At 41.4% G+C, this 16,198-nt stretch overlaps 1 protein-coding gene across 1 annotated transcript in view; it reads right to left on the bottom strand.

The window, feature by feature from the left end:
* LOC140731238 (SH2 domain-containing protein 3C-like) overlaps nt 1–16,198 on the bottom strand; it is a 203,935-nt gene that overhangs the window by 176,855 nt on the left and 10,882 nt on the right. The window contains exon 2 of the mRNA XM_073052766.1: nt 15,666–15,755. Coding sequence (XP_072908867.1) covers nt 15,666–15,708 — 43 coding nt within the window. The 5' untranslated portion in view covers nt 15,709–15,755. The remainder of the gene's footprint in view (nt 1–15,665; nt 15,756–16,198) is intronic.

Genomic DNA, 16,198 nt, shown 5'->3' with positions numbered 1-16,198 from the left:
TAAGAGCTGAGAGGTAATGTTACAGCTGTATAGGACCCTGGTCAGACCCCACTTGGAGTACTGTGCTCAGTTCTGGTCACCTCACTACAGGAAGGATGTGGAAACTATAGAAATGGTGCAGAGGAGATTTACAAGGATGTTGCCTGGATTGGGGAGCATGCCTTATGAGAACAGGTTGAGTGAACTTGGCCTTTTCTCCTTGGAGCAACGGAGGATGAGAGGTGACCAGACAGAGGTGTATAAGATAATGAGAGGCATTGATTGTGTGGATAGTCGGAGGCTTTTTCCCAGGGCTGAAATGGCTAACATGAGAAGGCACAGTTTTAAGGTGCTCAGAAGTAGGTATAGAGGAGATGCAGAGAGTGGTGGGTGCATGGAATGGGCTGCCATCGATGGTGGTGGAGGTGGATACGATAGGGTCTTTTAAGAGACTCCTGGATAGGTAAATGGAGCTTAGAAAAATAGAGGGCTATGGGTAACCCTAGGTAATTTCTAAAGTAAGTACATGTTCGGCACAGCATTGTGGGATGAAGGGTCTGTATCGTGCTGTAGATTTTCTATGTTTCTATGACCTCCATTACCCAGGACATGCCCTTTTCTCATTGCTACCATCAGGGTGGAGGTACAGGAGTCTAAAGACACACCCTTAACAACTTCTTCCCCTCTGCCATCCGCTTTCTGAATGGACATTGAACCCATGAATACTATTTCACTACTTTTACTTTTCTTTCTTTTTTGCACTACTAATTTCATTTAACTTTTTAAAAATGTATATATACTTCTTACTGTAATTTACAGTTTTTATTACAATGTATTGCAATGTACTGCTGTTGCATAACAAGAAGTTTCATGACATATGCTGGTGATATTAAACCTTATTCTGATTCAATGGACTTTTGGTTCCATGTAGTTTTCATGAAGTTATTGATGTCCTCTTTCATCAAGATATTTATGTAAATTTACCACCACATATTGTTGGTTTTCCCTGCTAGTTACCTGACAAATATTTATTTAATTAAACCACTGTACTTTCTGAGTTGCCTGCCACCCAGACTGAGGGAACATCACAGATACTCACAACTCGAGGAATCTAAAGACATTTACATCAGGAAAGATCAACACTACAAAACTTTTTGGGAAGGCAAAGAGTAATTTTTTGAGAAAGATGAGTGAGAGTGAAACCAAATTAATTCCAATCTCTGCACTCCACCCAGATTAGGAAAATGGTGCTGCTTTTAACCAATCTCGTGAACTGATTATAGCATGAGGAGTCACACAGTGCCAGTACTGACCTGACCAACAGTTAGTTGAGGGAATGGGAGTGGTGTTCGGAGAAATGGCATTGCTTAGATATTTGTCCTATTGAATATTGAAAGGCCTAGATAGAATGGATGTGGAAAGAATGTTTCCTGTAGTGGGGAAACTAGAAGGACAGCCTCAGAATACAAGGACGTCCCTTTTGAGCAGAGATGAGGAGGAATATTTTTAGCCTGAAGGTGGTGAATTTGTGGAATTCATTGCCACAGATGGCAGTGAAGGTCATGTCAAGGAGTACATTTAAAGCAGATCAAGGGTATCAAAGGTTTCGAGGAGAAGGCAGGAGAATGGGGTTGAGAGGGATAATAGATCAGCCTCAGTGAGCCGAATGGCCTAATTCTGCTCCCATGTGATATTGTCCCACCCCATCTGCAGGAAACCAAATTAACAAAATGGTGCCTCATCACTACAAGAATGTTTAGCGTTACATCACGTCTTGCAGGAGAGGAAAGGTAACTGCTGCTATAAGATTGTTGAAACACAATTACACATAGTTCCTGGTTACAACATTGCTGTATCGAGCTTTCAGTTTCCGTTAAGATCTGCCTGTCTCAATAAACAGATGTTTCCTTAACCTCATGTTCAAATGAGTTAATTTGATACCACAACACAGTATAAGAGGAATTAAACATACTGTAGTCTAGAAGATTGATAAAGTTGTCGTGTTATTTGTACTCAAACATCCTGTGCCTCAATTCTTCATTTGTACACCACACGGTTTTTTTTCCAGGAATTGGTCACATGGTATAATTGGGCAGTTCAGAATTGTTGGGCCAGAAAGGCCTGTTACTGTGCTGTATCTCTAAAAAGATCCTTATAATAATATGGAATAGATAGAGATGATTTTGGAGCAAGACAGTGGAACTCTGTGCTAATTCTTTCCCCTGTGCTGTTGACTGCCAAATGGTGTCCTATTTGAACCTAGATGTCTGAGTAATGGCAGATGAGGACTTCAAAGGACCTCCTAGCCAAAACCTTTTCCTGTTGCCCAAATGTGGCTTTGTGGAGGTTGATTATCTCTTGGTGTAGGCCACATCTGGTAAGTGAGTTGTCATCAAGGCCCTGAGCCTTGACCCCCTGGAATTTTCTCATCCCTGGTCCTGCATCTCACCAATATTTCCCCAGTCCATCACTTGTCTTGTAAAAAGGAAGACAAGAAGTATCTTCTCCTAACACTGTCTTGAAGAAGCAACAGAAGTACCAAAGAGCAACACACACAAAATGCTGGTAGAACACAGCAGGCTAGGCAGCATCTATAGGGAGAAGCGCTGTCGACGATGAAGGGTCTCGGCCCGAAACATCGACAGCGCTTCTCCCTATAGATGCTGCCTAGCCTGCTGTGTTCTACCAGCATTTTGTGTGTGTTGCTGTTTGAATTTCCAGCATCTGCAGATTTCCTCATGTTTGCTCTTTAGAAGTACCAAAGGTCTCTTTTCATGAATATTCCATTGGAGTTCCAGTAGACTTAACTCTCATGCAAGCAGATACAGATGAAGTTTCATTGCCATGGCTGAAAGCGAAGTAGGAGGGGAGACTCCAAGCCAGGCTGAAACAAAGTGGAAGGAAACCCCCTCTACCCAGTATCTTGTTAGTAAATGTGCAGTCACTGGAAAACAAAATTAAGGACCACAGGGCAAGATTACTGTATCAAGGGGAAATGAGAAATTGTTGTGCTCTGTGTTTTAGCGACACATGGCTAACTCCCAGCATGCCAGATACAGTGATCAGACCCAAAGGCTTCCAGTTACACAGGTTGGACTGAACCGCTGATTTGGAAAAGACAGAAGATGGAGGTGTGTGTTTAATGATAAACTCTCTATGATTTTCTGATGTGGTGGTTTTGTCATACACAAGTCCCCCCAACCTTGAACACCCAATGATCAAATGCCATCCATTCTATTTACCAAGGGAGTTTTCCTCCATGATCCTGACCACAGTTTACACACTACCAATGACCAACGATAATCAAGCACTTGAGATACTCCATGATGCCGTCACCAAACAATAAACAGTCCATTCCAATGCATTTTATATCATAGTTGAGGATTTCAATTGTTTTTTTGAAGAAATCCCTGTCCAATTACCATCAGCATAGGACCTGTAGTACCAGAGATCCCAACACACTAGACCACTGTTATACTAAGATAACAAATATCTACCATTCCAGGCCCAGACTGTATTTCAGTAAGTCAGATCAGTTAGCTATTCTTCTTCTAACTGCATACAAGCAGAGGCTGAAGAGCAAATCTCCAGAGATTAGGACAACAAAGAGTTGGACACAGGAATCAGAGAAGTCAGAGAATGCTACAAGATTGCTTCAAGTCAGTGGACTGAGGTGTGTTCATGGACTCAACTGTGGATCAGAATGGATACACCATGGTTGTCATGGACTTTATAAAAACAGTTGTAGATAAGTATGTCCCCAAAATATCATTCCCCAACCAGAAGCCCAGGATGAAGCACGAGATCCATAATCTGCTGAGGGCCAGTTCAGATGCACTCAAATCTGGCAATCAAGAAAGTTACAAGAGGTCCAGGTATGATCTCCAGAAAGCCATGTTAAGCCAGAAGTGGCAATTTCGGACCAAACTTTAATCAATGGAGGATCATTGAATCAGTGATCAATACAGGGTTGAATGCTATCACCTCTTGCAAAGTGAAATCAAGTGAATTGGTGTTAACAGGCCTTCGCTCCCTGATGAGCTCAATGCTTTCTATGCTCGCTTTGACCATCAAAACATGGAGGAAGCATCACAAACTCCCACAGCCCCCAAGGGTAAACTGACACAAAGCATCCGGCCCGGATGGGGCACTGAAGACCTGTGCTGATCAACTGGTTAGAATGTTCACTGAGGTCTTTAACCTCTCACTTCAGCAGTTTGAGGTACCCACCTGCTTCAAGCAGGCTTCAATTGTACTGGTGCCTAAGAAGAACATAGTAATCTGCCTCAACAACTATCCTCCAGTAACACTTACATCCACTGTGATGAAGTGTTTTGAGAGGTTGGTGATGAAACACATCAACTCCTGCCTGAGAAGTGACTTGGATTCACTCCAATTTGCCCACCAGAGCAACAGGGTCCACAGCAGATGCCATCTCTTTTGTCTCTTCACTCCTGTAGTGATTGAGATGTCCAGATGCATACATTTGTTTTATCGACTGCAGCTCAGCATTCAATGTTATCATCCCTCAAAACTAATCAATAAGCTTCAAGACCTTGTTTCCAATACCTCCTTGTGCAATTGAATCCTCGATTTCCTCACTGGCAGACCCTAATCTGTTCAAATTGGCAAAAACTTCTCCACAATCTCCATCAGCACAGGTGCACCACAAGGCTGTGTGCTTAACCTCCTGATCTACTCGTTTTGCACCTATGATTGTGTGAAGCACAGCTCCAATGCCATATTCATGTCTGCTGAGGGCACCACTGTGTATGCCAAATCAATGGTGGTGATGAATCTGCATATTGAAAATCTAGCTGAGTGGTGCCACAACCTCTTACTCAATGTCAACAAGACCAAGGAGCTGATTATTGACTTCAGGAGGAGAAACCAGAGACCCATGAGCCAGTCGTCATCAGGGTATCAGAGGTGGAGAGGGTCAGCAACTAAATTCCTCAGTGCAATTACAAAGAAAGCATGGTAGCATCTCTACTTCCTAAAGAGTTTGCAAAGATTTGACATGACATCTAAAACTTTGACAAACTTATATAGATGTGTGTTGCAGAGTATATTCACTAGCTGGTATGGAAACACCAATGGCCTTGAAAAGAAAATCCTACAAAAAGTAGTGGATATGGCCCATTCTATCATGGGTAAAGCCCTCCCCACCAGTGAGCAACATCTACACGGTTGTTGCAGGAAACTAGCATCCAATAATATCAGGACTCCCACCACCAAGGTCATGCTTTCTTTTCACCACTGCCATCAGGAAGAAGGTACAGGAGCATCAGGACTCACACAGGTTCAGAAACAGTTATTACCCTTCAACCATTAGGCCCTTGAACCAAAAGTAATAATTCCACTTAACTTCACTTGCCCCATCATTAAACTGTTTGCACAACCTATGGACTCACTTTCTTTATCTCGTTCTTGATATTTAATGCTTATTTATTATTATTATTATTATTTCTTTCTTTTTGTGCTTGCAGTTTGTTGTCTTTTGCACACTGGTTGTCCGCCCTGTTGGTGTGGTCTTCCATCGATTCTATTATGGTTGTTGGATTTACTGTGTATGCCCGCAAGACAATGAATGGTAACATAGATGTACTTTGATAATAAGTTTACTTTGAATTTTGAGATCCATGAAGCTTCAGAGGCTGGATGTGAATTGTCATAAAGGGTTTCCCTTATATATTAAATCATTGAATTGAAGAATGCTTACAGCATACAAGGAAGCTATTCAGCACGTCCTGCCTGCACCAGCTCTCCACCACATCAACTTTGTGTATCAACTGATCATCTCCTTCTCAGTAGTCCTGTAAGTTTTGCCAATTATTTACTCATCCATTTCCAGTTTGCTGTAAGTGGAGTCTGCACCCAACTCATCTGCAGGCAGGACATGCCAGAGTCCATGTATTTTCTGCATGAAGTAATTTTTCCTCATGCTTCTCCACCCTTTTACATTGTACTATGATGCCTGGCCTTTGACCTTGTCAACAATGAGAACATCTTTCCACTATCCACTAGTCCAGACTCCTAATCATTTTATATACTTCTATCCATTCTCACCTCAGCACGTAAAATCTTCCCTCAGCCAGCCCTTGCCTCTCTGATATCTCCTTTGCTGCTGTTCTTCACCCCAGGAACCATTCTTACAAATATTTCTGGACTTTCTCTGTTGCTATCAAATCTTTCCTATGACATGATTTTCCAGATTCAAAAACAGCTGAGGTTTACATAATTCCCCTACTTTTATACTCAAGACCTCTTCTGATAAAGCTTGATATGCTTAGGTCTCGGCTGGAAACATCAACTGTTTATTCTCCACCATATGTGCTCCTGATTTGTTGAGTTCCTCCAGCAATTTTGCATGAATTTCTGATTCCTAATTTATCATTTACTTAGGCTGCCCTGTTGCTTTCAACAATTTTGCACACCTACCCTGCCCCGGCCCCTCTCCTTCTGTACTCCTTTTAGAAATAGTGTCCTTTATTCTCTGATCAATCTCCTTATTGTTTTTTTTACAAAGAAGAATCACCTCACGTTTCTTTGTAATAAACTTCATCTGCCACTCATTTGCCCTTTCAACAAGCCTATAAATATAATCCTGCTGCAATTTATCACTATGCTCTTCTAAGTTTACAATACTACTCTGTTTTGAGTTGTCTTCAAATCTAGAAACTATTGTTTTTATGCATTTTTTTAAAGTTTTGTTTTATTCTATTGAGATAGAGTGCAGAATAGGGCCTTCTGGCCCCTTGAACCATGCTGCCCAGCAAACTTTAATCCTAGCCTAATCACGGGACAGTTTACAATGGCCAATTAACCTGCAAACTAGAACGTCTTTTGGACTGTCGGAGGAAACCAGAACAGCAGAGGAAACCCACACAGTCACAGGGAGAATGTACAAACTTGTTACAGGCAGCGACGGGAATTGAACCCAGGTCCTTGGTACTGTAAAGTGTTATGCTAACCACTACTCCACCATGCACTATAATCTTTGCACCATACTGCTGTTTCGTGTTTGTTCTTGTAATTATTGTTCTATTTAACACCACATATAATGTTTACTCTGCGGGCAAGAAATTTCACATGACAAATTGTACATGACAATAAATTAATCTGTAACTGCATCTGATTCTGAATCATTAATATACAGGTAGATAAAAACAAGAAATTGCTACAAATAGTGGTTTTTCACACATTTGGTGAAGAAATAACAGTGCTTCACCTGAGAGGCATTCTCATATGCTTTGTCAGCATCAATTGATCTCTTGAGTAGCAGAACTGCAGTTTTTCAACATAGTTTTGGGAAGGCTCTGCAGAACTGGTCAATAGATCTCCAGAGACAATAATCTCAAACATATCAGTGCATTCTGCTGTCATTGGAGACACTCCTTGTACGTTCTGCTTTTGCCCTTTCTCCTCTAACACCCCCCCCGTTTGTTTTTCTGTGCTTCTCCACTTCTGACCTCCACCACTAGCAGCCCTGCCTGCAGCTGCTGATCTACAATTTCCTCCCAAAAGTTGTCTGCCTTATTGAAACCAGAAGCTTAAGGTCGACTGTCCTAATATTCTTAGACATAAGAGTCAAATTTTGTTCATTAATCACCCGATATAGGGCCCTAAGAATTCTTCTTAAGTGATAAGTATTTGCATTCTACAACAGTAAACAGAAGTTTTTCATTGGATGGAGGTCATAGGTTAAGTGGGATCCCCTGAGTATGTGAAAGGTGCTACATAAATGCAAGCATCCTTTCATAATGCAAGTTGGTGTTCTTTATTGGGATATGGATCAACATAGTTCTGCTTCCCAATCTCTGAAGGACATGACACTATTGTGTTTACCCTTGAAGGCCATTATGGATCTAATTCTACATGGTCAGTTCATGTTCTTAAAGCTTCTTCAACTATATTGACTGAATTGTCAAGTCTATGGTTTTACACCTATTGGATGGGTGCCGTTGGAAAAGCTTTCAAGATTTCAATCTGTCTGAAATCTAATTCCACAGTCACCCAAATAATATTTTCTTGTTTGAGCTTGCGAGGGGCGGGGAGTGGGAGGGATGTCTTTTGGATAATGTAACCACACAGTGAAAAACTCCTAAATCTGAAACATTGGACCTGTAGGTTTTTTGAGCAATATAAATTTCCAAGAGCTTTGTGATAATTTTATTTCTAAACAGTAATTGCTAACAATGATCTCCATCAACTCTGTAGGCACTATTTTGAGAAATTTTGGAACTGTCCTCAGTGCAGAAGCCTTTGGAATGACATCAATCAGGGTGTCACATGGAATTTCTGTTGCTCTGGCAACCCAGGCCTTGAATGCAGGAGCAGGCCTTAATTTGGTGAATGAAATTTAAAGGACCTTTTAAATCAACTTCACAGTTTTGGTTGGGATCTGAATGTTGACAATGCCATCTCCAAGGGCTCATTAATGCATCGGATACACGGTAATCTCTGAAATCATCCCCCCATCACTCAAGGGGTTGGGGGGGGGGGATCTGCTCGATTTGAAGCAGTGATTTTCAAAAAGACCACCCACTCCAACGGTAGGTTACGTGGCGAAGTTTGAGTTTCAGCACATCTTTGGAACTAGCACATGATTTCTGCACGATTACATGCAGAAGGCAGAGATATGTGAGTGAAACAAGTAGGTTGCTTTGGATGACAATTTCCTGAAGGCCTTGCCCTGACCTGGACAATAATCCTCCCTTTGCACACTGCACCACTTTAGAAGGGTGGCTGAATAAGGATAAGGAGTTGGAAACATGCTCACTAACTACCCCCTCCCTTTCTTGCTCTCTCCAATTACTACTACCCCAGCCCAGATGGCTTATTGTGGTACCAAATACAAATTGCCATCTGAAATTTAAAAGCCCTCTCCATTTCTATTCCTTTTAAACAATGATATGGCACGTTGTGTACTGGTTGTGAGGAGATGACAAAGCCCAGTTAAAAGTTTCTGTGTTTCATTACAGCGCTTGGCAAGCCTGTCAAAGGACAGCGCCCTGTGGCTGGAACTAATCAAGAACACGTGAACGTCTAAATGCTGCAGAAACAAAGGAAAGGAAAGAATGAGCATTTTCCATCGGAAGGTTTACTTTAGCCAGTGCTCCAGGTCTGCGCAGTTTCATTTGCTCTCTGCTTTATTAGCCAATGAATTGTATCCCGACAGATGAAGAGTGTTGCTAAAAATTGTGCCATTTCTTACAGGGATTTTTATCTCTACAATAACCTATCTCGTAAAAACACTACGACCCGTAGAGAAAGTGATCATAATTAAATGGCGATTAAATCTGGAAGTTGTAAACCCTCACCTTTTCCTTTCATTACACCCCTCCTACACCCTCTTCCTCTCTCTGTGTAAGTAGGTCCACGGGTAGGATTTGTCCATTCTCCAGTATTTGTTCTCTTCTAAAGAAACTGGGACAGAATTCCATAAATGCTGGTCTTCCTCCAGTATTCTGTTGAGTGGTGTTGCAACAAATACTGTCTGGCTATAAAGGAATGGGTGGTCAGCACGCATTCCACTGATTTCCAACAGAGAGTCGCAGCTCAGTGTTCGAACTGGAAAACCTCTCACTCGCTCTGGGGTGGAGAAACCATCTGTAACCTTATGGGACACAAAGAGGCTATTGGATCCACTGATGGGTGAGCCCTTTATTTCCCAACACATCTGTAACGTATTCTCCCTCACACATACCTGGCAACAGCACTCTTTAATTCTTTCTGCCGTGACCTCAAGTATGACCAGACGTTTATTTGTACGCAGGAGCTAAATCAGACCTGGCTGGTTTGTATGACTCAGCACGTCATTAAACAGTTACAGTTTGGCTGGTTTGTGACATTTTCACCTCTGAATTGGAACACTGTGAGTTTATATGCACACCCCTGGTTTGATTATATAATTTAGAATTTTAGATTTACCATTGTATGGTCACCGTACGGCACAGAAGTGCAAGGTAAAATTGGAAGGTAAATAACTTTCATCCTCCTTTTATTTTTGGAATGGAGAACAAACCAAATCTCTAAAGTGAAACAGAGCATGGTGTAGGGATCTCTGAGCTAGGGTAATACTGAGAGAAAAGTGCATTGTCTGAGCTGGCTACATTGTGAGTGAGTCTTTAGTTTGATGACCCCATCCGTCTGTTCAAAACTGCAAGCAGTATGTCAAGAATATCGGGAATGCTCGAGAGGTTTTGACCATCTTTGCTGCTTCAATTGCATTGCCGGTAGCACAATCCTGAACATTAGCTGTTTATGGGATCTAACTGTGGTGAGAAATCCTGCTTCACTTAAACACAAAATATCAAAGTCAAAGTAAATTTATTAACAAATTATATACTCGCTAGCCACTCTATTAGATATCTCCTGTACCCAATAAACTGGCTATTGTGTGTATATTCATGGTCTTCTGCTGCTGTTGCCCCAACCACTTCTAGGTCTGATGCATTGGGCATTCAGAGATGCTCATCCACACGCCACTGTTGCAGCAAGTGGTTATTTGAGTTAATGTTGTCTTACAGTCAACTTGAACTAGTCTGGCCTTTCTCCTCTGACCTCTTTCATTAACAAGGCATTTTCAAAGATACAAAGTACAATTATTATCAACCTTGAGATTTGTTTGCTCACAGGTAGCGACAAAGCAAGAAACCCGAAAGAACCCAATTAAAAAAAAAAGTAAAGATAAAAGACCAACAGTTGATACGCAAGAGGAGGAAGAAAAAACACAAATCGTGCAAATAATTGAAGTGAACAACAATTCAAACCAAAAATTTCATCCACAGAATTGCTCACTGGATTTTTTTTTTGTTTTTCGCACCATTCTCTATAAACTCTAGAGTGGGGTTCCTCAGTTAATGGTAGGGGTCCATGGCATAAAAAGGTTGGGAACCCCAGCTCTAGAGTCAGTTGTGTGTAAAGATCCCAGGAGATCAGCAGTTTCTGAGACACGCAAACCATACTGTCTGGCACCAACAATCATTCCATGGTCAAAGTCACTTAGATCACATTTCTTCCCCATTCTGATGTTTGGTCTGAACAACTGAACCTCTGGACCATGTCTGCATGCTTTTATGCATTGAGTTGCTGCCACCTGATTGGCTGATTAGATATTTGCGTTAAAGTGGCCACTGAGCGTAAATGTTACTACGCACCTTGAGATTCATTTTCTTGCAGGTTGTACAGAAAAATAAATAAAATTTACACAAAAATATACATAAATGTCAAACAACCAATGTGCAAAAGAAGACTAATTGTGTAAATAAAAAGTACTGAGTACTTAAGTTGTAGAGTCCTTGAAGGTGCATCTGTAGGTGTAGAATCATTTCAGAGTTGTGCTGAGTGAAGTTGTCTAGGCCAGTGGTGTAGGGTAGTAACTGTTTCTGAACCTGGTGCTGTGGGACCTAAGGCTCCTGTACCTCCTGCCCAATGACAGGAGTAAGAAGAGAGGATGGCCCAGATGGTGCAGTAAATATGGTAAAGTGAGAGAATATGGTTTACCATTAAACCAGTGATCATAAAACAGTGAAAATTTGATACTTTGCTATGAAAATCCAAAGTTGCTTCTATTCTTTCTGAAAAGTGCTAATGGGTGGAGAACTAAAAATACTGCACAGAGGTAGAGAAAAAACATGTGTTGTAGCATCTGTTCTATCTATCATCGTCAATATCAATTTGGCACACTTTCCACTCAAACCAACCTGCATGAGTTACAACTTAATACCTTAATTAAATAAACTTTTGTACTGTATATCATCTGTCTCCTTGCTTAGTTAAATACTTCCCTCCAACCACCACCGTCACCTCCAATATTCCCTTTCCACCCCCATCCCTTGTTTCCAGGTCTCTGTTCCAGTGGCAGGAGTGTGTCCCCGTGTGAAAGTTTGCACTTTATTCAAGTTACACATAGCCCTTTAAATCTTCATCAAAGCTCTTGAATGAGTGCTCGGTAAACTGTCTACATGACAGATGTAATTGTCATTGTGTCGGTTTATGGGTCTCCTCTCTGCTAAGAGCAGGTCAGGTGAGCTCCTGCCTGTCACCTCTGTGCATGGCTGGGCATTCTTTTAAAGCAAGCAGAAGCCAAAGCACAAGTGGATAGCTTGCAGAAGAGAAGACTTAATTTTATAAAAACCTCTCAGGAACTTGGAATTTCCAAAACAGTTTAAACCGAGCAACAAGCACAAAATGCTGGAAGAATTCAGCAAATCAGGCGGCATCTATAGGGGGGAATAAACAATCGATGTTTTGGACCAAGACCCTTCATTGAGACTGGATGAAGTGTCTAGGCCCAAAATGCTGACTGGTTTATTCTCCCCATTAGATACTGCCTGACTTGCTGAGTTCCTCCAGCATTTTGTGCATGTTGCTCAAGTTTTCCAGTATCTGCAGATTCTCTTGAATTTAAACAGTTATTTGTTTGATGATAGTATTGTTGTAACACAGGAAACTTGACAGCTAAATTGTGCTTATTAATGCACAGTGATCATCGCGGATGTATGATCAGTCTTCCCGAGCAGGAACCTGCGGAAAGCAATTGGCCTAGATGTTGCCCCGGCGGTGTTCTTAGATCCTGTGCAGAATAGTTGGTGGGAGTATTTGCAGATATTTTAACCTCTCCCTGCTTCAATCCAAGATTCCCACCTGCTTTAAGAAGGACTCTATCATCCCTGTACCTAAGCAAAACAAGGTAACATGGCTTAATGATTACTGCCTGGTGGCTCTGACATCCATCATGAAGTGCTTCAGGAGGCTGGTCAAGGCACAGATTAACTCCAGCCTCTTCAGCCTACTGCAATTCACTACGACCGATAAAGGTCTACAGTGAATGCAGTTTCCCCGGCTCTTCGCTCATCTCTGGACTATCTAAACAGATAAGACATCTACAGCTCTGCCCTCAGTAATATAATTCCAAGCAAACTCATCTCCAAATTCCTAAACCTGGAATTCAAAAATTTCCTTTGCAATTGGATCCTTGACTTTGTGACCAACAGACTGCAATCAGTAATCACGATTATCCTCAACAATGGTACTGTACATGGTTGCTTCCTCAGCCCTCCTACTCCCTGTACACTTATAACTGTGTGGTCAAATTTTGCTTGAATTTGATCTACAAGTTTGCAGATGATACTACCATAGTGGGGTATATCTCAAATAATGATGAGTCAGAGTCCAGAAAGGAGGTAGAGAGCCTCATGACATAGTGTTGTGACAACAAATTACACTGAAGTTGAAGGACCATAAGATATAGGAGCAGAATTAGGCCATTCAGCCCATCAAGTCTGCTTCCCCATTCCATCATGGCTGATTTATTATCCCTCTCGACCCCATTTTCCTGCCTTCTCCCTGTAACCTTTGACATCCTGACTAACCAAGAATCTATCAACCTCTGCTCTAAATATACCCAATAACTTGGCCTCCACAGCTGTCTATAGCAAAGAATTCTACAGATTCATCACCCTCTGGATAAAGAAATTCCTCCTCATCTCCAGTTTAAATGGACGTTCCTGTATTCTGAAGCATTGCCCTCTGGCCCAAGACTCCCCCATTATAGGAAGCATCCTCTCCACATCCACTCTATCTAGGCCTTTCAATATTCGATAGGTTTCAATGAGATTCCTCTTCATTCTTCTAAACTTCAGCAAGTACAGGACCAGAGCTGTCAAATGCCTCTCCTGAGTTAAACCTTTCATTCCCGGGATCATTTTTGTGATCCTCCTCTGGACTCTTTCCAATGCCAGCACATTGCATAGGGTTGAGTTTCAGGTCCCCTGGAGTGAACATCACCAGTAGCCTGTCCTGATCCAATCACATTAACACCAAAGTCAAGAGAGCTCACCAGCACCTCTACTTAGGAGGCTAAAGAAATTTGGCATATTCCCTCACCAATTTTAATTGATGCACCAGAGAAAGCATCCTATCCGGACACATCATGGCTTTGTACAGCAACTACTCTGTCCGTGACCACAAGGAACTGCAGAGATTTTGTACACAGCTCAGCTGATCACAGGAGTAGAAAGTGAATCCTTCTTGGGTCCAGCTCAATGGCATTGCCTCCCACACAATAGTGATGCCTCATTTTTCAGTCATCCTTGGCAAAGCATTGGAATGAGCAATAGTTCTACATATTTAACACCCATTTTAGGTCCCTTCAGTGATTTACCCTTCCCAACTGGTGCAAGCACAATGCCAAAGGTAGGTAGACACCACTGACAAAGTACGGTGAAAGGAAATTTTAAGACTGATGTTGAGCCATAACTTATTTTCACCTCATGGAACTGAATCCCAAGCCTACCTTGGTCATGTTGGCTTATTATAGTTAAAATCCATTTCCTTTACTTGTCCCTGGAATTCCTTTTGAAACCCTCTTTGCATCATGTGAACAAGATATCGTATTTCTTCGTGTTCTTGAATAATCCTATTTCCTAAGTTCCTCCATTCTGAACCCTACTCCCTCCTCCATATACAGTGGTTTCCAGTTAATTGGGGCAGCTGCTTATTTGAGACAACTCAAAAAACAAAAACTAATTTAAAAAAAACAGCTGGGATTCCCTTTGTTTATTTGGGACATTGTGCTATTTAATTGGGACAGGAGAATGTTGATGAACAGTTTCTAACTAGCATCAGGCATGTGCACTTGTGTGACCACTAGATACAACACTTTGCCTGGAGAGAACAGTTTTTAAATAGCATCAGTTGTGTGCCCTTTGTGTTCAAAAAGCAGTGGTTTTGGTCACTGATAGTTGTTGAGAAATAAGCAGTTAGACAATTCAGTACTGTTTTACTCTCTGCGGTTTCAGGAATTGAGGCTTGGAAATGCCAGAAACGGCTGAGAAGGAAAATTAAACGATTTCACTCCTTCAACAAGTTAGGAACAGTGGAGAATTTGAAGGTGTCCACAATCATCTTGAATGTTACAATGAAAATGAAGATTCGGAGGGTGCAATTGTCAATAGCATCGTATGAAGGCAGTCCATTATCTGTGCTGATTTTGTTCATTTACAGACACTCAATGTGGCAGCATACAGGTGCACTGGATGAATTCCTCCATTGATAACAATTATGAACTAATACATGGTTTTATAGTTCTGTAGTAGTTTTGATCATGTTCTAATTTGTTCTGTATTTTATTTGAATATATAATTGCAGTTTGTCTTTTTTATACCTTTTTAACTATTTCCATGGAAGTTCAGCCAATTGGGGCAGCCACTTAATTGGGCCAAAATGTACTGGTCCTGATTAACTGGAATCTATTGTATTATCCTTTCTGCAAATGTGTGTGTACACCTACTGTTTTTTTTTAACTGATGCATGTCTGGCGGTCTAAAGTAGCAACACGCACAGAATACTGGAGGAAATCAGCAGGCCGGACAGCATCTATGGAAATTAATAAACAGCCAACGTTTCAGGCCGGGACCTTCTTCAGGAAGGCCTTCATATAGTGTTTCATTAGTCACTGCCTGTTCTGTCATTAGAGATAAGAAACACATTATTAAAAAATGCAATCTCTGTCTCACAAATAGGTTAAATTTACTGCCCTTTTATTCAGATTTGAATCCTATCTTACATTATTTTAGGTACATTAACCATTTACAATTACATCTTGGCCTCATTATGAGAAACTTGTGTTGTTTAAAAACACTGAATTATCCTGACCCCATTCCCTGGTACTTGCTTACCTCTATATTTGTCACGCCTGGGATAGATTTGAACACTGGACATAGCTGAGGGATGTTGTCTGATTCTTAGAAATTGGCAGCGCAGGTTGTCTGTGAAGGCAACAAATTGAAGAAACTTGTATTATTAGATCCTTGTAAGATGTTGACAACAGTATTCCCAACCCAGCAACGGCAAAATATTTTCATTGTGAGAAGTGCCTGCACACTTCCAGAGTGCTAGTGCCATAGACTTTTCTAAAAGTAATCACCCCACTAAGTTCTTGGTGGGATGTAAAATCTGCAAAATGCATTAAGTGTAGTGTACTGGCAGCCCATCTGGTGCATGTGAATGGGAGCAGCTTTGAACAGAAACACACTGGGTATTGTGCACAGTTCTGGTTACCCAGCTGTAGAATGTGATTAAGTTAGAGAGGGTGCAGAAAACATTCACAAAGATGTCACCAGGACTGTAGAGCTTGAGTGATAAGGTTAAGGATGAATAGGCTGGGACTTGTTTTCTCTGGAGTGTAGGAAGTTGAGAGTTAACCTTCTAA

Source organism: Hemitrygon akajei, chromosome 7, assembly GCF_048418815.1.
Source record: "Hemitrygon akajei chromosome 7, sHemAka1.3, whole genome shotgun sequence".
NCBI lineage: Eukaryota > Metazoa > Chordata > Chondrichthyes > Myliobatiformes > Dasyatidae > Hemitrygon > Hemitrygon akajei.
The sequence above is the reverse complement of the archived record's forward strand: the minus strand, read 5'-3'. Positions and strand labels throughout refer to the sequence as shown.